At 30.3% G+C, this 25,204-nt stretch overlaps 2 protein-coding genes, 1 long non-coding RNA gene and 1 pseudogene across 5 annotated transcripts; 1 reads left to right on the forward strand and 3 right to left on the reverse strand.

Annotated features, from left to right (window-relative positions):
• Positions 1–3,687, reverse strand: LOC108453575 (cinnamoyl-CoA reductase 1). Its single transcript, XM_017751759.2, has 5 exons — positions 3,453–3,687; positions 3,175–3,329; positions 2,436–2,621; positions 1,890–2,242; positions 1–405 (listed from the first exon to the last, which is right to left on the reverse strand). The coding sequence occupies exons 1-5, from the start codon at positions 3,583–3,585 to the stop codon at positions 216–218; spliced, it is 1,017 nt and encodes a 338-aa protein (XP_017607248.1). The 5' UTR covers positions 3,586–3,687; the 3' UTR covers positions 1–215.
• Positions 3,688–14,640: 10,953 nt separating this feature from the next.
• On the reverse strand, positions 14,641–15,933 carry LOC108451517 (factor of DNA methylation 1-like; annotated as a pseudogene).
• A 2,104-nt stretch (positions 15,934–18,037) lies between these two features.
• Positions 18,038–25,204, reverse strand: LOC108453286 (factor of DNA methylation 1-like). Of its 3 annotated transcripts, none has more exons than XM_017751300.2 (9): positions 24,983–25,204; positions 24,640–24,692; positions 23,112–24,012; positions 22,539–22,720; positions 22,212–22,301; positions 21,829–22,113; positions 21,503–21,715; positions 20,903–21,140; positions 18,038–18,257 (listed from the first exon to the last, which is right to left on the reverse strand). In XM_017751300.2, the coding sequence occupies exons 3-8, from the start codon at positions 24,010–24,012 to the stop codon at positions 20,910–20,912; spliced, it is 1,902 nt and encodes a 633-aa protein (XP_017606789.1). In that variant the 5' UTR covers positions 24,640–24,692; positions 24,983–25,204; the 3' UTR covers positions 18,038–18,257; positions 20,903–20,909. The 3 variants fall into 3 exon arrangements, with proteins under 3 accessions (XP_017606789.1, XP_017606791.1, XP_017606792.1); XM_017751302.2 differs by having other exon boundaries at positions 24,799–24,998; XM_017751303.2 differs by lacking the exon at positions 24,640–24,692 and having other exon boundaries at positions 24,983–25,113.
• Positions 18,255–20,287, forward strand: LOC128293000 (uncharacterized). The gene is made up of 3 exons (XR_008283012.1): positions 18,255–18,597; positions 19,473–19,669; positions 19,900–20,287. It is a non-coding gene; the product is annotated as an uncharacterized LOC128293000 (long non-coding RNA).

Consider the following 25,204-nt stretch of genomic DNA (forward strand, 5'->3'; position numbering starts at 1 on the left):
TTTCATTTTAAATAATTGATTAATTAGAAGATGAAAAAGTTCAACAGATTATTGGGTCCAATAAGCTATTTTTGCTATTAATTAGATACGACAACACAAAATGGGCACACAACACATTGGCATTCAGTAATGCCAGCCATCCAGGGTGCATGTCTCGGTTCCCTTAATAATGGTAGGTAAGCTAAGCAGGAGTATTAAGTGTATGAGAACAAGGCTTAAGATTGAATACGAAGGCCACAATCTTCCTGGTGTTGCGCTGGTATAGGCAGGTGACCTTTCTCTTGCAAGCTTTTCACCGTCTCGTATAGGCACTGCTTCACCGGGGTGAACTCCAACCCCAAATCCCTCAGCTTCTGGTTCGTGAACTTGTAGGGTTTTGCTCTTGGGTTCTTCTCATCTGAGCACCTGCTTTTCCATATACACTATCTTTAGTTTCTACACTTGGCATATATATTCCATTCAAACACAAAACCCCTAAAATATTTAGAAGATTTGCATGAAATCCTCAAAAATGATATAAATAAATAAATAGGTGGTGGAACAAGTTGAGGGGGGACCCCATTTTTGTCCTTGCTTCTGCAGCACGAGATTACAATCCATTGAATATTTCAAAAAGAAAGAAAGCTTCAGTTTAAATAAAGACAAGTAAATTGCCCTAGAGTGCGAAATCTCCATGATTGAAGTTCAGTAGGTGGATTGAATATAATATCCATTTTTATCCAACTTTCTTGAGATTAGCTGACAAAGACATATGGGGTTGGTGAAGATCCTTTCTAAACCACAATTTCTATAACTTTCAGCTCCAGAAAAAAACTTCACTTCGTCGTGGAGAATTAGGTAGACATGTTTGTCATTTTTTCAAAGCTGGTGGGTGCACCCATTACCCCACACCACCCCCACCCCCGTTGCTCTACAATATTGAAAGATGGTTTATCTAGTCTATTCCCATATTAAGCCCTTGTAACTTTCCTGGACTAGATTAATGCTTGAAGAAGAGGCACCAATTCTTCCTGTCACTATCCTCCAACAACAACAAGGTCGAAATGTACCAGTCAACACGTTGTGGATAAACTCTATTTGAAGTGTAGCAGAGGGTTAAGGTGTTTGTTTGTTAAATTTTCCAGTGTTAGGTAAGATTGCCAAAGCAAGCATACATCAAGCAATTTGACAATTTCAAGTTAGCCAATTACAACAATGAATAAGATGCATATCCAATCTAATTTCCAAAACTTTTCCACATCTTCAACTTCTCCAAATCATCACAACATGTACATATTACTATACATGGTTATCTGAAGAGTGGGTATTCAAATTCTCCCGTGAGAATTCGTTCAAGGCAAGTAAAAAACACCTAGCAAATTTGTAGTAGGTTAGAGACTGGAAATAAACGAGATCGTCCACTAAGATAATTCTATACATAAAGTATGCAATTGGGCACAAACTAACATGCAATTAACAACTAGCTAGCACTGAATTCAGATTTTGTTCACTTTATCAATTAATTAATTAAACTAAAATAACCCCTATTCTTCCATTAATATTGTATGTCATGCATATCATTATTTCATTGTTTTATGAACAGAATCTTTGATATAATACAACTTGGAAATAGAATTTCAATTTCTGTATTTGAAAAAAAAAATCAGACGACTATTTTCTTTGTATTAAAAGATTAATCTTTGACAAATTGTGATTATGCCTCATGTTTGTTATAATTTTTACCCAAATTGCCGATTGAAAGAGCTGAATCAGCTTCATCTCAAACAGCAAAGGGGTTGCCCCACTTATACATTTGGAGCAGTCGATTTTTGACTGAAGTTTCTGAACCGATTTTGTCATTGTTCATATGGAAAAAAAAAAAACAAATTGGATGACTAAAAAAAACTTACCTGGTAGGGATGGGATACTCTGGGAAGAACTTGGCTAAAATCTCAACCACTTCACCACGGTGGAGGACGCTCTCAGCGCAGAGGTAGCGGCCGGAGGCAGAGGGATTCTCAAACACGAGAAGGTGTGCTAATGCGACATCTCTGACGTGAACATAGGCTTGAACTGAATTGGCATAGGTCTTTGCCGAGCCGGTTAAGTACTTGAGGATGTGAACAATGCTGGCATTCACAGTTGGTTGCAGCAATGGACCCAGCACCAAAACTGGGGTTATCACCACAAGGTCCACCCCTTTTTCCTTGGCTGTTTCCCAGGCTGCCTGCTCTGCCACTGCCTTCCCATAACAATACCAATTCTGCAATTTTGAATATCGTATATGCACCAATCATTAATTCATTTCCAATTCCCAATATTTCCTTATTTTGAATCCTGTTTTGGTTTTGGTGATGAGTAGCAGGATCCAAATGGACCCTTAATCAGGTAGTTTATATATGGGAAAAGTTTAGAGTTTGCCTTAAGCAGTAATTAAAAGGAAGAATCCAAGTGACCTTGGTGTTTTTGCAAAACTCAAGGTCGCTCCAGCAAGACTCATCGACCACCACATCAGGGCTCCTGTTGGGGTCCATGTACACTGCACCTATGGAAGATGTGAACACCACACGTCGAACTTTGGCCTCTGCCGCTGCCATTATCACATTCTTAGTCCCAATCACGGCCGGCTCCACCATTTGTTCCTTTTATTTATTTATTATTAATAAAAAAACATACCCCAACCACCAATCATCAGTATACATATTACATTAAAAAAATAAAAAGAAAAACACATCTTGTACTTCAAAATCCTCATTTATTGATTGTAATAAAACGAATACTGTGAAGGAATGATTCTTTCCCAGGAAAATGTTATTCTTCTGTAAAGAATTGCAACCAACATTTTTCACTTGAAAATGATCTGACCGGAATTTTACGAACAAAAAAATTTGATAGAAAAATTTGTTAAGTACAAGAATCAGAAGAGTAGGTGATAAAATTGACAGTATAAAGTATTTAGGCTATTGGGATGGTGGCCCACTGTGTTGGCAAATCAAGCTGACCAAATATTTTTGGTTAAAAAAGCATTATCTAGTGCATTTCATCTCCATCTTAGTTGAGCTGTAACTTTCAACTTTTTCGACAAAAGGAAGTAAAATCAATTCTTCTTTTTTTTTTTTTTTCCTCACCATACTTTCTGTACAAACAAACAGGACATAAAAAAGTTTGCGAAAGTAAAAAAAAAATACAACTTACAGGATCATCAGTCACAGGTGAAGCAGTATGGAAAACTCCATCGCAACCGCTAATGGCTTCCTTAAGAGACTGGTAATCAAGAAGGTCAGCTTTGTGAAGAGATAGCCTCTCCTTTGCTCCTTCAAGCTCTCTCAAATGACAATTCTTGGGATCGTCTAAACAGAAAACCAACGACCAAAATCCATGTTTAAGTAAAAAAAAAAAAATTAACACAAACAAAGATCAACAAGCAAAATCTCTTTCTTCAGACTGATTAAAAAGAATGGAAAGCAACCAACCTGGGTTCCTTACAGTGCCCTTGACAGTGTAACCTTTTTCAAGAAGAAGCTTGACAATCCAGGAGGCGATGAAGCCACCGGCACCGGTGACACAGACGGTTGGGCCATTAGTGGAAGAGCTCTCAATTGGCATATTTGCTTTGTAGGTGTTTTGTTGAGGTGAAACTCTTGTCTTCTGGGGTTTTGATGCTTTGTTTTGCTGGGATGCCAATTGGCACAGGCGTCGATATTTATAAGCCAAAAAAATTTACCCTTCCCACCAACCAAAGGTAAATTTTAAAAAATGTATTTACAATAAATATAAAAAGCAAAACAATAATTAGAGGAGAAGGTGGCTTCATAGGTATGTAAATAAAATTAAAATCATGATTATGTTTGCGTTAATTATTATTATTTTTCCTTCAATACCCTTTTGGGGTGATGTATTACGTTGTTTCCGGCAAGCTATTATTATATTATAAATTTGTATTAAATATTTCTGTTTTTGCTTATTTTACAATTTTTTAAGGAGAGGAATTTGGTAAGTAGATGGATTAGGTTTGATTCCATATACGAAAAATATAACCTAAAGTAATATCAATACAACATAAATAATATTAAACATTAAATATTAAAATATAGAATCATTATAAATCTCAAATTTATATAATAATTTTAATTTAATGTGTAATTTAATACATAAATTTTAAATTTTAATTTGGTACAATTATATATATTGAAATTTGATTTGATGCAATTATATATATGAAAATTTGATTGTAATTCAAATGTATACATAAAACTTATTTGATTCAATTATATACATTTAAAATATATATATTAATTTTATGTTAAAATATATAATTATTTATATTGTAATAAGTATGCTTAAAATAATGCTATATTAATAATTGTGTTAATAATTCTATGAAAATTAAATTAATATTTCATATATAAAATTATACAAATTTGAAATTTATGTATAATATTATGTATGAACTAAAATTTATATGTAATTTTAAAATTCACCTCTTAAAAAACACATCAAATCATAATTAGTTATATTGCAATATTGATTGATTTTAAAGGGAACAATGGCCAACGTGCTTTTTGTGCACTGAAATGATGCTATTATTCCTCTGCCTATGCTAAAAATGTGGATTTAACAATAATTTGAAGAATATTGGCCTTCATTCTTTACTAAATTTGTAATCTGAATTCAACGTGAAAGAATATTATTGAGGGAGAAATTAATTAATGATTCCATTGTAATAATATGTAACAAAAGATCGTTTTCCTCTTCTAAATTACTTTATTACAGACACAATTGCACCATTCTTGCATTCACAAACTTCATTATGGGTGTAGACTAACAATTTTTGTCTTAACCAACATCAATCAATGTTTATTGTTAACAATGCTGACAAGGAAATTTATCATATAAAAAGAATTTTGAATTTTTCTGCTTTTTTTCTTTTACATAATTACTAGGAAAAATGAAAAAAAAAAAACATATCCATTGATAGGGGTAAATAGCAAAATCTGTCCACACCAATTTTTGCATATGATAGTTATATAATTTAATAAAGGGATGGGAGATCTGATTTTTTTTTTTTTCCAATTTTTGTCAGTGCCTATTTTCGGATTTTGCTTCATGCTTTGGTAGTCGGTTATGCCAAAACTCCTTTCAAATATAAAAGTCACTATGTAAGTGATAAAAGGATATTATGGCACACTTCTTATAAGTGACAAAAATTTAATATATAAAAAAGTTTTTATTTTCTCATGTTGGTATGTCAGATTCTAAAGTTAAAATAAATAATTCTCTTTAAAAATATAATATATCTTATCATAAAATTCATGAATTTTTAATTATTGAGAGAATTGTCCGAAACAATATATAAGGCGTATCTAGAAAAACTTGTTTTACTAATGAATTAAATATAGAAATAGTGACTAAAATTACTGTTTTTATTATTATATAATTTTAAAATCACAACGGATTTATGTTAAAATTGTTTATTTAGAGCAGGAAATAAATAGCAAAACAAAGTTGTATAATTACATTTGGTAAATAATAAAACAAAAGTAAACAATGTGAGTTTTGAAAATATTTAATCATTATATAATTTTTTTGTACATAATTATTATGAAAAATATTATTAATAAAATTTTAAATTTTACAAATAGAGTTTTATAGATATGTAATAAAATATTAAAATATTTTTCTTTAAAAGAGATATATCACAAGTTCTTAAAATTGTTATTGAAATAAAAAAATACACTAAGAGTATTAAATATTAACCCAATTACTATTATATAATTATTATATTATATTCTATTTTATTATTAATTGATTAGATGTCATTAAGATCTGTCTTTGGCAAAACCTTTTCTCTCTCAGCTTTATTGCACAACACAAGGTGTCATTAAGTTAAAATATTCTATACATATAACATGGATGATTCAGAGTGGAAAGAAAATATTATTTTATATTTTAAATTTAATATTTAAATACATTTTGATATTTATATATTTTCTTGTTAACTTATAATTAGATACATTTTATTTTTATATTTGAATTGTTCTGTTATCAAATTTTAATATTGTTTAAGTTCGAGATCAAAATTGATATAGTTCATAAATTCAGGTATCAAAATAAGGAAAAATATATATATGTATCAAAGCAAATCTAATTGTAAAGTTTAAAAAACAAAAACAAAATTAACAAGACAAGAGTAAAAGGCAAGTCGGAGGGTGAAAGTACTAATGAGCAAATTAGCTCTTATACACTAGATCAAATAGCAAATTAGTTATTTATATTAAAATTTTCATCAATTTCTACTATAAAAATTGGCGTGATTGACGAAATAATCAGATAATTATATGTGACGTGCCATGTATATAAGAATCAATTTTAACAAACTAATTGATTTGCTATTTGATTTAACTTATAAAGATCAATTTACTTATATTTTTAATAAAAAGAGTAAAATACAATTAAACTTTTAATATAGAAATCTTGATGATACTTTTATCCTAGTCAAAATTGATTACATATGATAATCATTTATATACAACTTTGTTCAGATAAAATATAAATATGAAAAGTAGAATTTCACTTACGAAAATAGTCAACTCATTTAGTTTACTCATTATTATTTTAATATTTTTAAAATATGATATTTTATTTAGTTTGTAATAATTATATATTTTTCTCGTAAATTTCTAAGACGAGTTCAACATATTTTAATATAATATTATATATTTAATTATCAAATAATATAAATTATATAATATATAAAAATTAAGAATTAAATTGTTTATAAAATTGAAAACAGAATAACTGAATTTTAACCTTGAATATAAGTTTCAAATAATATAAATTAATGTATTTGGACCATTAATATCTTTGTTTGTGTTATTACACATATTGACCAAGCATTGAAATTAAACAAATAAGATTAGAGGGTTTTCTTTAAAAGGAAGAAGAAAATTGGTGGCGATGTCAGTGATGACGTACAAGTGAACGTCTAGTTGAGTTAAGCGGTCCGAATATCATACCCAAATTTACAATTCACAAACAACCAACCTTAATTTGCATCTCTAGGGGAAAGTGGATTTTGTTGGGTTTTTCTAAACTTTGAAATAGTGTATTTTAATATTATTCATCATTTTATGTTTGCGAGAATCTTTTTCTAAAAATATGATTTTTAGAAGACTACTTCGATAATTATAAATATCGAAATTGATAGATAATTAAATCACTTCAAAAGTTTATGCATAAAAGCCTAAACGAAAATGTTACGAAATGCAATCAACAAAAACTAAATATTTACTTATATTTTAGGGCTTAGTTATTTGACAATTAACTCAACCAATTTATTAAATATTGTGAAAGTTATTTTAATTATTTTTCGTATAATCTATAGTATTATAAAATACATGATGTTACGCTTTATACTTTATTTTAATAATTTTCTTATCTATGTTTGGTCATTTATAGAAAAAGACCTATGTTGGTGGATATATTTGTATTATTTGTGTTTTAATCTTGACGTATGTCTATTTCTTAAATGCATGTTTCGTTTAGAAATACATGTAGAGAAGACCATGTGGTGCAATCTAACATTAAATTCGCTTAGTTTCTTTAAAAACAGAACAAATATACCTACTCCAATTTCTATATTGCCTCAATAGTTTCTTAATTCAATATGATAAATTTTTTTTTCTTTATTCAATATAATATTATATTAAAAAGAAAGAAAACAAAAAGGAAATGATGTCATGCTCATGTCATGCCCCCACTTTGGATCGCCTTTTTCTCTTTTCTTTTTCGTAATTATTTTTCTCCAATTGTTCCCTCTCACAAATCACTCTATTCCATCCAAGATTTGCTTAAAATAGTTTAATAATATGGTAAAATATATTGTATTTTTTAAAAAATATAGATTCGAATTTTAATAAATAATAAAATAAATATAGATAACATAAAAAGAAATTTGCTCACATTACAAACTCCAATTTATTTTTGTTATTTATATTATTTTAGATAATAAAACTAATAATTATTTATAACTCTATAAACCTAAGCCTGTCGAGATATTACCATTTATTCTTAAATTAAATTTAAGTTTAAAAAAACCCAACACTAATATACTAAAAATTATCTACAAAATAAAAAAATAAAATAATACCTTTTAAAATATTATATAAATTTATTTATCCAACTTTTGATATTTTTGTCTCACCTACCGCCTCTGTGAATTTACAAGTTTCTTCAATACTGAAATTATGAAATACAATTGAAAAGGTTGAAACTGAACTCAATTTGTCAACCGTAGTACAGTAATTTCTAAAATTTGGTCGACATTTTAATTTTAAGAAAAACCAACACCCAAAAAGTTTTTATTTTACATAATTTTAACAAGTTAATCAAATTCAACCCAATAAATAATAAATTTAATTACGAGAGCATTTTATCTCTTTTATCTTTTTACATAAAATATATAAAAATAAATTTAAATCTAAAATAACTTAAAAATAATGAGATTTGTATCTAAACATTAAAATTTCAAAACTCAATTTTTCATTTTAACCAAAACTTCATCAATTTTTTATATATTTTATAGATATAATTTTACATAATTTATTATTACAATATTAATGAAAAGGATGATAATGTTTAAGGTGACAGATGAAAGCTCTAATAAAGGACTCCAAACACGTCATGACAGTATTTTATGAACTAACATTATCGTTTGATATCATATTTATACAATCGTTTACTTTTTTTATTTTCATTCCTTAAATTTATTTTTTAATTGAAATTAATGGGAGAACAAGTTTATAAAACTAAAGTTTATAAAATACACTAATGTCGTGTTTTTTTCCTTTACGAAAGACAAAAGGTCGAAAAACCAGAAGTGAGGGAAGTATACTTAAGATAACATGATTTCATCATTGTTATATACAAGTTTGTATTAATAGAAGTTAAAAAAATTGAAGAAAAATCAAACACGACCATTTTTATGCTGCTTTGTTTTTTCTTTCACAATCTTCCTTGCCAAAGACTTCTCATGCACTAATATTTTTACACCAAATTATAAATAATATGTCACCTCACAATTTAAACAAAAATTATAATATATTCCAATTTATATTAAAATAACTTTAAATAATATCTATAGGATTTAAATTTAGAATGATTTCAGAACATCACATTTGTTAACAATAAGATTCAAATCTAAACAATAATATTAGTTAACAATAATATCTTTTAAGTTGTGCTACTTACCTTTTAAACTGTTATGATTAAAGGTCTTTATAGTTCGGTTAAAATTAAATTAATCAATCGAATCAATCTAATTCGGTTGGAGGTCGGTTAATGATTTTTAAAATTTCGATTACCAATTAATTCGGTTCAAAATCAAATAATTAATCATAAATAAATAATATATAATATATTTTTGAACTATTAAAAAAGAAAATAAATATTAGCATGCATTTTTATATGTTTTATACATATTTTAACCAAAAGACAAAAACATATAAATTTCGGTTAACCAACTGAATTAACGAAAATATTTTATTTTGATTAATTTATTTGAAAAAATTCGATTTGATTAACGATTAATTTTTTTTATATTTTAAGTAATTCAATTAATAGTAATTCAGTTCGGTTAATTATCAAACCAACCCATTTCAATACCCTAATTGTGATCACCAAAGTCTCAAAATAATAATTAATAAAATTAAAATGAAATAACGACCTATGTATCCAATAAATTAGTTTTATTTTATATTTTCCAAATCAACCTAATCTCGTTGAAAATTAATAAATAGATTTTTTTACATGATTCATATTACTTTAAATTGCGACAACTGGCACCAGAATTTTCCAATTCTAGCTTCCGAGATGCGTATAATTTTTGTTGGTATAAAGTAGGTATAGTTTTTCAAAATGTTTCAATTTTCTTGGAAACTACTCAAATGTTCGGTAAATGCAAGGAAAAATTCAAACTCAATTTATTGATGACCGGCCCATCATTAATAAATAAAAAAATAATGATTTATTTCCAACTTCAACTTTATAAAAAAATTATTTTAGTTATTTATTTATTTATTTTAATCTTTAAATTATATTATTTATCAAATTAACACTAAAATAAACACTACAATAGATGAAAAAGTTAACATCGATTAATTTGATGTGGCATTCACGTGATAGTCCACTTGTATGCCACGTGAGCAATTAATTAATTTTTTTAACAATAAACAAATATTTAAAATATATATATAATTATATATATTTTAATATTTTGTAATAAGTTTTATAATTTTTTTAAATTTTTTAAAATTTTAAAAAATCAATATGTGACAATCCATGTGTATGCCACGTCAACGAAGTTAACAGACATTAACTTTTTTTATCCATTTTGAGGTGATTTTACAAGTAACTTAAATTTAAAGACTAAAAGAGAAAAAAAAGTGCAAAAATATTTTTTTTATAAAATTGGAGGGCAAATAAATTTTAGGCAATAAAAATATAAATATAAGTTATTGTTTGAAAATTGTTAAACTTTACATGTTTTCTTATTAATAATTTTGTGTGAAATACGATAATTTTGTTTATTTCAAATTATTTATAAAACATAGTTAAAGATAATGAATATTACGATATTTTTACTTCAAATTTCATTATATATATATATATATATTTCTCATATTTATATAAATAAAAATAAAAATACCTTTAAAATAATATTTTTGTTTTATAAAATAACGAGTTTTAGTAATTTTATAACTTATTTGAGATTCAATTGATTAGTGATGCCAATTTAATCAAGAGTTTTACTATAGCTTTATTATAGTTGGTGTCACTCGTTAGTTAGGTCTCAACTTAGTTGATAAATTTTAAAAAATTATATTATTACGAGAGTTTTTTTAATAAAATTTATATATATGATAATATTTGAAGCACAAATATTATGAAAATCAAACCTTAAATTTTATTAATTAAACTAAAACATTCGTTTGATTTTTATATAAATCTATTAGATAAAAGTTATTTATGTATATATGTGTGTTTTCACTGCAGTAAATAGACGTCTGAGTAGGTTATGTTCTACTTTTACATATTTTATATAAAAGTTATATAAATCATAATGAAAAATTTAAAATGTCCCTAAAAAATAAATTTATAAAAGAGTTTACGCAAACACACAAAGACTAGATTGTAATTGGTAAGAGATTTTCTTTTTTCTCAACAAGACTCCATCGTTGTTAAAATAATAATCCAGAAAATAAAATTAAAAAGGAAAAAAAATAATGTGCTTCATTAGTCAAAGTTATTTAAATGAAAGAGTCAAAATTGATGAGTTTTGTCAACTCCATGTCAACATCTACCTATATTTTTTTAATTTAAAAATTTTATTGTTAAACTTGCCGCAAGAAATCGAAATTGAGGATACAGTTCAAGTAAATGCAGCAATCACTGCTTTCCTTGTGGTTCTTGTAGAAGGAAATTCAACAAAGAATATCTTCAGTTTGATTTTATTAGCCATTATTTAATAGCTAACCCCTTTTTTTTTTTTTATTGTTTTTGAAGCAACACCGACAGACGACGACGTCCTGGACTGGCAACTTAGGGAATTTGTGTGGTTCAAAATTTCAGATCCGGAGATTGTTTTCTTCGGCTTCTTCTTCCCGAAATTACTGTTGAAAGTCAAGTCAAATGTATACTTACTTGATTTTTAAGACTAAAAAGCCTCAATATCTACGTGATTTGTTTATATTACCCTAAAATTACATAATTTCATAATGGCTTTCTTTTTATTGAAATCAACCAACAATTCTAAACTACGAAACCATGAAAGTTCAAAATTAATTTATTTACATTCTAATTATATTATATAAATTAAATTTATGCATTTTAGAACATATTATCTATAATTTATATTTTAACAATGACTTTAGTCATACATGCATGAGAAGTTTCGAATCACCTATATTCTATAAGTAAGCTGTGTATGGAATCATTTTTATATCTATATTCTTAATTATTGTTTTTTTTATAGCAACCGAATACCAAAATTTGGCATCTTGAAACGGAATAATAATCAAATTAAATTTGCATTCTTTAAAGATAATTTTCAGAAAAGAAAAAACTTGATATGTTGTAACCATATTATAAGAACAAAAACATGTGTAAAAAAAATAAAATAATGTTTAAACAACTCCATCTCAACATTTCGTTTTGGTCAATAATTAATAATTTTTGGTGTAATAAATAAAAACCCCATTGTTCAACATTTTAGCAGCCACCTCATGACGATATTAAACTTGAGGATATAAATTATTGTAAATTTAGCAATCACACCTGTTGTTGTCCTGGGTTTTTATTGTTACATTTAAAATAAAAATTTAATCCAAATGTTCATACATTACCTTAAAAAACAAAGTTAAATGAAGAATAATGTTAGGGTTACTTCAAATCAAATGAAAAAGTAGGTAATGGCTTTCAAGTCTTATTTAACAGACAAGTATAGAGTAAGCCACCTTAAATAAATTTCAATCGTCATTTTCTTTCGTCAAATTATTTTCCTTTTTTGGATCACTGCTTAATCTTTAAGTAATCACATTATTATAAAGATTTATATAATGTAGAAGAGTAAGAAGTCATCGGAGCCTAATGAGTTGACTCACTACAAGAATTTGACAGTTGGTAACTTGATGGCCGAAGAAAGAGGTGATTAATGCCTAACATGTCATGTCATTTCCAAAACCTAATGTCTAACTACCAAATATGTTCAGAAGAGGGAATAAAAAAGAAGAAGAAGCATATTATGAATCCTATTTGGGGAATTTTTTTTTTTTTTTTTGCTGAATTGGAACCCTTGCCCTTTAGTGTCATTAATGCGTAAAAATGGTAACATTTGGCCAAAAGATCACATTTCTTTCATGGGTGAGGTGTTCCGGCTTTTGAGAGACTAAATTTGAAGAAAAAATCAAACATAAATGTCCTAAGTATATTATTTCCATCATTAAATTCGTAGACACTCAATAGATTAAACTTCAAAAAAAAATTTCGAAAAGAAAATAAAGTCTGACTTCCAGTCAACAATTTGTATGTTAGTTATATGATGCTTTATATATCTATAAATTATGACACATTAGTTTCTTGTTATATTTACAAGAAGTTAGTTTATGAGTTAGTTAATATGCTATTTTATAGATGTATCACTAATGTAATAACATAAAAATATTTATTTATTAAGTATGTATTATAATAGTTAGACATAAAATAAAGAATAGTTAGTACAAAAATAAGACATCTTTAAAATAAACGAAAATTTTTCTTTTTATTATTTTGATATATAGGTTTATAAAATGTAAGTTTATATGTAGCACATTAAATTTAAATAACAATTAATTATAAATCATATTTGCACCCAATTCACATTAAAAAAATTAGGTTTTCAAATTTAAATAATAATTAATTATAAATAATGGGAGGATCCATTTATATAGTGTAAAAATTAAAATATTTTTACACACTTTAATAACTGTTTATATGATTAATATTTTAAAAGATCTAATCATTATATTTCATGGTCTATTCATGTGAATCATGCACGTCAAATTTGATGTAAATTTTAAACTTCTAACTATTTGTTTTATGTAAAAAAATTCAATTGTTCAATATATATTAATTTATAGAGTATTTTAGATTGATATGATAAAAATATCAGATTATTTTGAAAATTTTCATGTATGATAAGAACAATTATATTGATAAATTCAACGGTTAGGTCATTAAAATAACAGCTATATAAATATTTACGGAAGTGTGTAAAATTACTTTAATTTTTATACTATGGAAATAGATCCCTCTTTGTAGATAATTGGTTTGCATATTGACTTTTGAACTAAATATTTTTGTATATTCATGCCTGTTTTACAACCCATGTTCAGGGTTCGTTGCTACATCTATCTATTTAAATAATTATCATGAATTTAATTTTAATAATTAAAAAAATAATTTAAATATTTAATTTAACAAAAAGCATATCAGTCAACTAGTGTTTATACATCATCAAACCAAGTTAGTTCACCATGCAATTCAGTCATACTTGCATGTAACACTGCTTCAACTGCATGGTTGTGCATCAAGAGTTCTTGCTGCTGCATGGCTGGCCAACATTCAACAAGTATAATCCATGAACAATTTGATACTGGCCGAAGCCACAATTAAAATATAACTGATGACCATTTGACGACTTAGGCTGTGCTAGATATACTTTATGATTCCCTCCCTCCATTATAACTTTGAATAGATGCCAATTTGGATTCTGGAGTTTCTCCTACCACGATGAGCAAAGAGTAGCGGCCTGGATTTCTGCTTCAGCAGGAGGAAATCATTACTTACAAGTGTCATGAAAAGCCTTCGGATCAAGCTCTCCCATTATTACTTCGAGCACCCATCAACGCTTGCAAACCCTATAGCGAAGGAAAACAATATTGATTTGATGACCAGTTGCATGAGTCTACCTAGTACTACAAGGCTTAGGCCAATGTAATTCAGTCTTGAGCCAAAAGAACAAATATGCAGTACCTGAATTAGCAGTTTCCTTGCTTCTTGTAGCAAACATTGCTTCGATACTCTTTGTTTATAAGAGCTTTGTTTGTCGCCTCCCGATCTTCCAGATCATCTTCCGTCTCTTCCTTCTCTTTCAACTCATTCTTCAGTTCTTCCATCTTCTCCTTTACCGCAGCACCACCATGTTTCAGATGCTCCATCACTTGTAGCTTTCCTCTCGAGTCTAAAATTTCCATTTACAATAATGGAATTAACTTGTGTCTTATTTAAACCATGAAAATTTCTGATTCTATAATCATAATGGATTAATTGAGTCCATGAATGTCTTTCAAAAAAACGAAAAAGAACCCAGATGCGTTTTGATTGGGACATGGCATCAGCTAAACAAACAAATACGTAAGAAAATAATATGAAATACACAGTCCAATTTATAATATCAAGAAGAGAAGGCATCTGAAAGTGATGCATGTCACATTGTTCAGAAGGCATATCCGAATACGATCAACTAAATATATGAAAGAAAGAAACTAGAACAGTCGACCTTCAATAAAGTCGAGGTGCAGCCTGTCTCTCGCTTCAAGGGTTCTGCTTAAGGACGTAGTAGTCGTATTGTATTTGTACCGTAATTCATTTAAATTCTCATTTGTCAAGTCAATTTCAGCTGCCAATTTTGCCAAAACATAACTCCTATCTTGATCGGTTTCTTGGACAATGCCAGATATGGTTTGTAGTTTCCCACCTTCCGAACAGGCCCGTCGGAATGGTAGTCATCAGCACGTGCATACCAACCATATTTATTAGAACCAAGCTGTGCTTGTCGGCCATTCCAATGCTTCTTAGTGTGATGCTCAGATTCAAAAGCTTTCTCAAATTCAGTTGCATTCAGAAACCCAACCCATTTACTAGTGAAAGTTAGAACAGCTTGTCCGGTGGAGTCTTCCTCATTCCAGAAACATTTAACATCTGAAGGTTGGTATTTAACAAACCAGTTCAACCAATACCCTTTATCACGCAACTCATCTACATTCTTTGACTCGGCAAGTATGTTCATGATTATTCCCATCCAGGGCAAGACATATTGCTCTGGAGTCTGGTTCACAACTTGTGGTAGAGCTGGACGCGAGATTTCGTCAGCTTCACTGGCTAAATCAATTTCCAAATAGTTAGCCAAGCCAGGTGTTTTGCACTTCTGTTGGCAGATCCTTTACCCACTCCAGAAGCATGTTGAAGCAGGCCCTTGTAGTCTTGTTTCTTCCTCCCAACACAAAAGGGGCATCTTAAGTTACCACTTAAGGCCTTTAGTTTGTACTTCCCAGACCTAATCTCTTCATATGGTTTTTCTTTGTATTCATTGATCTCAGATTCACTAAGATCTGACTCTTCTCCAAAGCTGAAGTCCATCTGATTAGTCTATATTGAAACAAATGTTAATGACTGGCTGAAATATGACCATGATAACCTTTGCCTAAATAGCAAATCCCATAAAATATGATACAGGACAAGGAAAAATCAAATCATAAAACAGAAAATGGAGGATTTTAAAGCGGCAGGGGATACATTAAGCTTTAGTTGGAGAACACTGAAAGATCAAAAAGAAGTTCACAAATGCATTTCTAAGCAATATTGACTACACTTGAAAACATAGAATATTGTCAGTCGATTGACATTGTTGATAGTAAGTGGGATATATTTTCATGCAACCTTCGAAACTAATCTGTGAATGGGAATACATTACAGAATATTCATCCAAACTCTCTGTTCTTCACAAAATTTCTGTCTAATTTATTAAAATGTAACAATGGAGTTTTTCCTTTTTAAGGAACAAAAACGTCACAAAAAGGTCAGCTGACTGGCGACTGGGTTTGTTCAATTGATCGAGTCCATCTGGAGTTTTTGGAATTCGGCCTACAAATAGGGAATATAAGATAAAAATATGAGAATACTTTGTATTAAATATTTTAAAATATAACACATGAATACCTTTATGTTTATTTATATACAAAGGCAATAAATATTCATTTTATTTACCAAATTTACTGTTATTGGCCCATCAATTAGAGGGTATAGCACACATGCATACATGTATGATGTATCGAACCCACACAATGCTTTGAGGAGGGACATAAATTTATAGCACTCTAGAAGGTTTGAGTGAAAATAGGAATACAATAATTGATGATGCCTCTTTGTGGGGAGGTCAATGCAGTGAATATTTTAGTAGGGTATAAGATTAAAGATGATAATAGAAAGAAAAAAAAACATATAACCGAGCAAGGTCATAGTTGGAGTATAGTTAAAATTTGATATATTTCGATTGTTTGTTTGCTGTCGAGGTCTATCAAATTGACTGATATGACATATCTTATTTGTTAGGCACATTAAGGTCTATTGAGTTGTGTAGAAACGTCTCCTATTAGAGGGAGACAAATCACCTTTGTGAGAAGTGAACTTTTGAGTTTTAAGCTCATGTGAGCATCATGCCTATTGGAGTCGAAGCTCCAAAAAAGAGATGAAATTGATTAAACAAAGGGTAAGGTGGTCCAAAATTTTAAATTCCCACGTTGTTTGAGAATGTAATATTTTAGATCCAAAATAGAGAGGAAAATTAATAATGACTCGAGAGAATAAAAAGTAGTGGAAAATGAAAACATAAGATAAAATTCACCACTTTCATCTCAAAATTGAGAAATAATTGGAAAATGACTTAGAATTCAATACCCTTTTATCTCATTCCTTTGATGCTTGTATGAATAAAGCTATTCTCTTTCGATTTCTGAATCAGGTTTATTGCTAAGTTTGGTAATATAAAATTAGAAACATTAATATGACGTCGTGCTAATCCTTGATGCTCCAACCCTTCCTATTTCACCTTACGCTTTCTCTTATAAAAAAAGTCTCTTGTTCGTGTATTATTCATTATACTACTATATTTATCATTTAAAATATTTATAAATTTTTAATTTTACTAAAATAATTGGTTAATTAAATTTACTTGACAAGCCTTATAAATAAGAAATCTAATTCTATTAAAAGATTAAAGAAACCTTTACACTAATTAAAAAGATGTGTCATTAAAAACTAGTATATATTAATATAAAAAACACTATAAATATTTTCAAATTCGGTTACCAGGTCTTTTAGTCATTTTGTCTACTTGACTTTTCTTAAAAATCATTAGAAAAACCCTAAATCTTAGGTTTTTATAAAGATGAAAGACCCCTATGCTAAGGATATGTTCCTCCTTTTCATCTCTCTCCCATATCTGAAACCCCAAATTTTCCTACAACTTGCTGCTTAACATGAAATTTCTACTACGATGTCTACTTTTGAATTTCTAATTTTCTTTTGGGACTACTCTATAGGATATAAATTATATCATATTTCTACCCAAACCCTGAACCATTGCAAAAAGAGAGCTTTGGGTGATATTCAGGTTTATTATATGAAATGGTTATTCCGTGAATCAAACAATAGTCTCACTTTGTCTTATGGAATGGGACCAGAATTAGCTAGCTGAACCAAACACTTATAATTAGGATAGAAAAAAGTACCGCAGATCTAGACTGCTGATAGTTCCAAACTAAAACAGAATAAACTCCCAAGTTCAGGATTAATTTGGTAGCTGAAAATGAAATTTACAAACCCAGCAATAATTTTCAGCTCCATTCGCATACCGTCCCAGTAGATTTGGTTAGATTCCGAAACAGTTGAAGATTATTTGCATCCTGCATCATCAAACAATTTGGCATCATCACAAAACAGATCTAAACAATGAACTCTGAATTCAACACCTAATAAATCCCATGCTTTTATATGTATTTAGAGAATGTTTGTTTCACTGTTTTCGTTTTCATGCGTTTGGTTCAGGAGGGAAAATGAGTGGAGTCAATCTAAAAGATTTTACCGGTCAACGTAAAAACCCATGTTTTTTTTTTTCTTTAAAATATCTTTACCCTTTAATTTTCCATCCTTTCTTTCTCATCATCTATCGAGAGATCATCTTGCCCTTTTTCTTATTCTCTTCCCGGTGGCACCATCCAACATCTCCCACCGGCAACATTACCGGTAAGACTTGTCTCATGCTCCTCCATCTTTCCCTCCTACTTTCTCTCTTGCACCAAAATTCGTTCCTTCACCCATCTCTGCTATCAGTTCCTGGGCATGGGTATCTCATTCCCACAAAACTTAAGAGACTCGTCTTACCGTTTCTTATGCTTCATCTAAGCTGCCCTTTGCTTGTTATTTTCTTGTTACATAGAAGCCCAAAATCCATAAAAATTGAACTCATATCTATTCTTTTTTTGGGGTCACCATGCCTCGAGTGATCCTGACAGATGGGATCTCTATCTCTTGCTTTTCTACCTCTTATCATCACTTACAACCTTGATCATAAAGAAATGCGAAATTTTGTGTGTTGTTGAGAATTTCCTTCTAATGCATGTTGATTAGAAAATGATAATGGGAAGACAGATAGGAAACTAGGATGCAATTTATGCAACTTCATGATATGCTTCTTAAGTTTAACCATGACTTAAACACTTTTTTTCTTTTTTTGTATTAAAGCATAGCTGGTTCTTCGTTTCACCTCCGTTGGCTAATGATATAGGTTTAATGCACTGCTTCCTTGAATGGGATTCATCCACTTTGTTTAATGCATTTTTTTACTATTCAATTTGCAATTTTCAATTTCAGATGTACGTTTCAGATGCTTTAAAGTTCACAGGCACTACGAAATAAGTCATTTTTGGGGAGCACTTTTCTCCCTAATTTTTCTTTTTAAAGTGAATAGAATATCAAGAACTTCGAGATTCACAATCAGTTTGTTTAATGCATTTTTCCATTACACGTGTGATTATGTTACTGGATAATCTATTTGGTTAATGCAGATTTGATTACACATAAATTTCCTGTGTAATGAAATTGATGTTGCAAATTAGCAGGTTTATAGTTGTGAGGTTTTCTACTTCTGCATAGTTGTCTTCTATAAGTTGAATTTGAGATTAAACAACTCCATAGATGGATGGTTAACATGAACCTACAAGGATTTCAGCTGAAAAATGCAAGAGAGCCATTATATGAAATTTGAATGTGGAAAAAGGACACAGAGAGCAAAGGAGAGCCCCAAGTGCTAGTTAAGGTTATCATGTAGCTTTTTTAATATTTCATTAATTCTTGTGTTAAAAGCCAGTTCCTCTGAGACATTACAACTGCAATATTAGACTATTGCAGGTTAGCAAGATCACTGGCTTGCAATGGCACTTCACCTTTATAACATCTAGGAGGGTAGCTAAATTTGTTATCATAAGTAGTAGTGTGATAGGATTTATAGCAATGCACATGATGATCTAAAGCCATTTGTTGATGTAGGTGTCTAACTAGCTCATAAATGGATGAGTTCGTTATTGGAAACCAACGGTGGAAGAACTAGGCATGCTTGAGATCAAAGGCTTGGCAGAATCCAATCAGAACTTGAGAAAAAAGTGATAAAATCTACTAGTGAATGAGGTACCAGTCGCCCAAATGAAGACCAATCTATCAACACAGTGATTATGCTAGTATTATTGACATATGTTATGGTTTGCTACGAATGTTCTTGGATACCTAAATCTTAAAATTATGTATACTAGTATTGATTATGGGAGGTTGGCATTAGCAATTGTAGATACGATAAACTTGTATTTAATGTTGTCTAGCTTTAATGTTTCAGCTGACAATTGTAGATTCTGTTCATTTTATCACAAGGTTTTGTTAGTAATGTCTTTCCTATTTAGGATTACAAGTTACAATTAATAGCACTTGAATAAGTTTTAAATACTGATTCAGTGCTTCAATTTTGGGTTAATGAAAATTCAAAAAGCTAAAATCGATACTAAGCTGGAAGGAGAAAAAGCATGTCTTTTAAAAGTTACAAGTTTAAAGAAGCTATATATGTATGAGTTTGAACATTCTTGTTAACATTATCTAGATAAAACTCATGGATGTATTATTGCTTAAATTTTTCTATTTCTATATTATGGAAAAGAGAATTTAAAATTATTGTTGTTTATTAATTTAATTATCACTTAAATCTAGTTTTCTAGATTAATTGTGAAAATAAATACTTTTTCAGTTAAAAAACCTTGTAATAACATAATAAGTATTGTGTTTGCTTCACTGGAAGTAATATTTGGAAAATTATTTCAGGAAAATTTACCAAACAATGAAAAACATTTTATGTAGAATCGTCTAAACACCAAAAAAATACACTTTCCAAGAAAACCAATTCATTTTCCAAAAGCAATTTTCAGTGAAACAAACACATACTTAATGAAACTGCAAAATAACAAAAGATATCATGACAGAAGAACATCGAAACAGTAATGATACAAACCTTTGCCTCAGGTTCTCTTGCGCTTTGCTGTTTTGATGTTCCTAACAACATACCCAACGACTTCCTTTAGTGTGGCTTTCCTGTTTTCCTTGAAGTTCCAGAGCTCAGAAATTACATATCTCCCACTGGGATTATACTCGTTTAGTTCTTTCAAAGCTGTTACCACTGCATTATAAATCTCTTCACCCCATTCCAGCTTTAGATTTGTTAGTTTCTCATCTTCCTCATTTAGAATTTCCTGCACGATGCACAAGATTATTGAGCATAAGCCATTCCTCCATTTTCTTTCATAACAGCAACATGCCTCTTTCACAAAAGGAGGCTTCAATACAAAATAAGACATACTTTTTAAACAGGTTACTTTTGCAAAAGAACTCATTAAAACCTTTTGCCAAAAATCATGTACTGAACAGTGAAACAGGCCATCTGACAACATTAGGGAAATCAAAAGAAATTGATCTATTATTTTCCACTTCATTCTCCATCTGACACCAGAGGTTAGACATGCACTGAGAGTATAATTCCATAAACAACTTGATAGAGGCCAAAGAGCAATTTAAATTTAACTGATGACCATTTGACTTAGGTTGCAAGATATACCTTAGGATTCCCTCCCTCCACTATAACTTTGAATGGATGCCAATCTGGATTTTTCAGATTCTCCTGCCATGATGAGCATAGAGTAGTGGCCTGAATTTCCGCTTCATCAGAAGGAAATCGTGACTTACAAGTGTCATGAAAAGCCTTTGGATCAAGCTCTCCCATTCTCTTTAATCCAATATTAGTGCGATTACCCAACAATTCTGGCAAACCCTGCATAAAAGAAAAAGAACATTGATTTTATGACCAGTTGCTTGAGTCTGCATAGTAATCCAAGGCTTAGGCAAACGTAATTCAGTCTTAAGCCAAGATAAAGTAGGCAGTACCTGAATTAGCACTTTCCTTGCTTCTTGTAGCTCATCATTGCTTTGACGCTCTTTGTATATAAGAGCTTTGTTTGTTGACTCCAGATCTTGCAGATCATCAATCTTCTCTTGCAACTCATTATTCATCTCTTCCATCTTCTTCTGTACAGCTGCATCATCTTGTCCAAGATGTTTCATCACTTGCAGCTTGCCTTTCAAGTCTTCGATTTCCATTTCCAACTTCTGCTTTATATCTAGCTGTTTTTCCAGCAGAAGTATCTTTTTCAGGGCCTCTTCTTTCTCCCTCTGGAAAATTAAAAAACCCATTAACAGAACTAGATGTGAAATAACTGTATGCTACAAATATGAAATATGCTACAATATGATAATTTTTAATGCACCACCTTTTGCTCTTCAACCAATCTTAACACATTCTCATCAGCCTTTTTCTGCTCCATGGAAGCTAGCTGAAGTGAATTATTTCTTTCATTGTTCTGGAAAGACAAAGAATAAAACATCAGTGACAGGTGCCATATCCATTAATAATGCCAACCAATTATCTCCTGGAGCAGTTTCTAGAATTGTCACCAATTTAAACCTAAGATAAGTCAGTAGCAGCTTTTGACAATAAAATTGAGAACAATACATGATATGTTGAATAAAAAGACCACATTTTGATCTTATTTTCATTAGGTCCAAGCAACAGGATGCTTTGCCATGAGACAGATTACCTTTTTCTTCTCTTCATCAAGTTTTTGCCTTTCGCGCTCAGTTAGCGTCTCACGTTTATTCAGTTCCCTGGTCCAGTTGTCGATCTTCCTTTTCTTTGTTTCCAGTTCATGATTCAGCTTTTCCTGTTCTTCCAAAATCCTTCGAACATTGTCTCGAGCAAGCCTTTGCATCTTCCTTGTCTCTAATGAACAATTAAAACACAAAAACGTGAAATTCTGATTACATAATGGACTAATTGAGTTCATGTTTGTCTTTCAAAAACATAAAAGAACCCAGATGCATTTTTATTATTGCATGGCATCAACTAGACAAACCATTAAGAGTTTAGCGGGAAGTCTTAAATCCAAGGAGGAAGAACATATCATAAAAGACATTGTATAAATTTATTACATCAAGTAGAGAAGGCATCTAAAAGTGATGAATCTCAAATTGTTAAGAAAAATTTGGAAATCTTTTAACATTCTTAAGTGTTAAAAAGAAATCATATATGACCAGCTATATATATGAAGAACAAGCAAATACATATAATAAAATAAAATAAACTGCAAATAGGTCAAGACACAAGAACAAACCTTCAATAAAGGCAAGATGCAGCCTGTCTTTCTCTTCGAGCATTCTGCTTAAGGACATAGTAGTCTCATTGTATTTGTACTGTAATTCATCTAAATTTTCATTCGTCAAATCAATTTTTGTTGTCAAGTTTGCCACAACGCTATTCCTATCTTGAGCAGCTTCTTGGACAATGCCAGAAATGGTTTGTAATTTACCCACCTTCCGAAGATAATCCCCTATTGGCCCATCGGATTGGTAGTCATCAGCACGCGCACACCAGCCATATATATTGGAACCAAGCTGAGTTTGTCGCCCGTTCCAATGCTTCTTACTGTGGCGCTCGGATTCAAATGCTTTCTCAAATTGAGTTGCATTCACAAACCCGTTCCAATCACTATTGAACACTACTATGGCTTGGCCAGTCAGATCTACCTCATTCCAGAAACATTGAACATTGATAGGTTTATATTTAGCAAACCTCTTCAACCAGTACCCTTTATCATGCAATGTGTCTATATTCTTCGACTCAGCAACAATGTTCATAATTATTCCCATCCATGGCCAGACATAAAGCTCAGTTTGCTCTGGAGTCTGGTCCACAACTTGTGGTACAGTTGGACGGGAGGTCTCATCTGCTTCACTGGCTAGGTCAATTTCCAAATATTTTGCCAAGGCCAGGTGGTTTGCTCTCTGTTTTGCACTTCTGTTGGCAGATCCTTTACCAACCCCAGAAGCATGTTGAAGCAGATCCTTGTACTTGTAGTCTTGTTTCTTCTTCCCAGCACAAAAGGGGCATCTTAAGCTACCATTTAAGGCCTTTACTTTGTACTTCCCAGACCTAATCTCTTCATATGGCTTTTCTTTGTATTCATTGATCTCAGACTCACTAAGATCTGACTCTTCTCCAGAGCTGGAGTCCATCTGATTTGTCCACATAGAAACAAATGTTAGCCTTTACAATAGTATACAACTGAAATCATGACCATGATAACCTTTGTCTAAGTAACAAATGCCATAAATTAAGAATCAGGACAAGGAAAAATCAAGGAGGAATGGCTATCCCTCCAATTTGCTAGAAAGTTTTGGATGAAGTGATAGAACCATAAAAATTAAAGAAGCATAGTTGGAGAACATTGAAAGATCAAAAAGGGAATTTACAAGGCATTTCTAAGCTGTAAATCCAATATTGATACATTTGAAAAACATGCAATGTTGTCAGTCGATTAATATTCTAGCACATTACTTCGATAAAATAAGGTTATTGCGACATGCAACTAGTAAGTGAGGTATATTTTACGTTGGCTTTAAAAATGGTTCGAAAAAATATTTTCATGCTATCTTCTCACCTAGTATATCATATCTTCTAAAGGGAATACATTACAGAATATTCATTGAAACCCATAACAGTACTACTCTATAATCTACCACAATATTTCAGTCGAATTTATTAAAAGTGACGAAAAATAGAGAAAACTAAGAAGCACTGAAAAAAATGAAGTAGAAACAAAAAAAAAAACTCAAAAAAAACTCAAAAAAAATTCAGCTGACCGGCGACTGGGTGACTTCAATTGAACGACTGAGTACAGTTTTCGGAATTTGACCTACAACAGATTTCTCATATCATTAAAAGCTCAATCCAACAAAAATCAGGAAAATAATCAAATATTGACGATAAAAAAAGAAGACGTATGAAAAGAACAATGTGACCTTGTTTGGTAGTAGGGAAAAAATGGGGAATTTTTAGTATTCCATTTTAGGTTAAAGATGAAAAAAAAAAAGTAAGGAAAAAAGAAGGGGAAATACGCAGTTGAAAAAATTTCCCTAACGATCCCTTATAAAATGTGAAGAAAAATGGTAGAAGAGGAAAAGTTTTCCAGGGCGCCAGTCGTACCGTGAGACTTGAGAGTGATGGGTAACTCCAGTTGTCGACACCAGAAAAGGAGGATGATGCAGATATTTGAGTGAGTGATGTACAAATTTCCTTGGGCTTGCTTAACTTTCTTTTGGGCTTTTGTGTTTAATTTGATTTAGACATTATTGTTGTTAGAGTGAAGAACCCACGTCGGTTTACCAAAACAATGAAATACCAAATAAATCGATTGAAATCTTTGTT

This window comes from Gossypium arboreum, chromosome 5, assembly GCF_025698485.1.
Source record: "Gossypium arboreum isolate Shixiya-1 chromosome 5, ASM2569848v2, whole genome shotgun sequence".
Lineage (NCBI taxonomy): Eukaryota > Viridiplantae > Streptophyta > Magnoliopsida > Malvales > Malvaceae > Gossypium > Gossypium arboreum.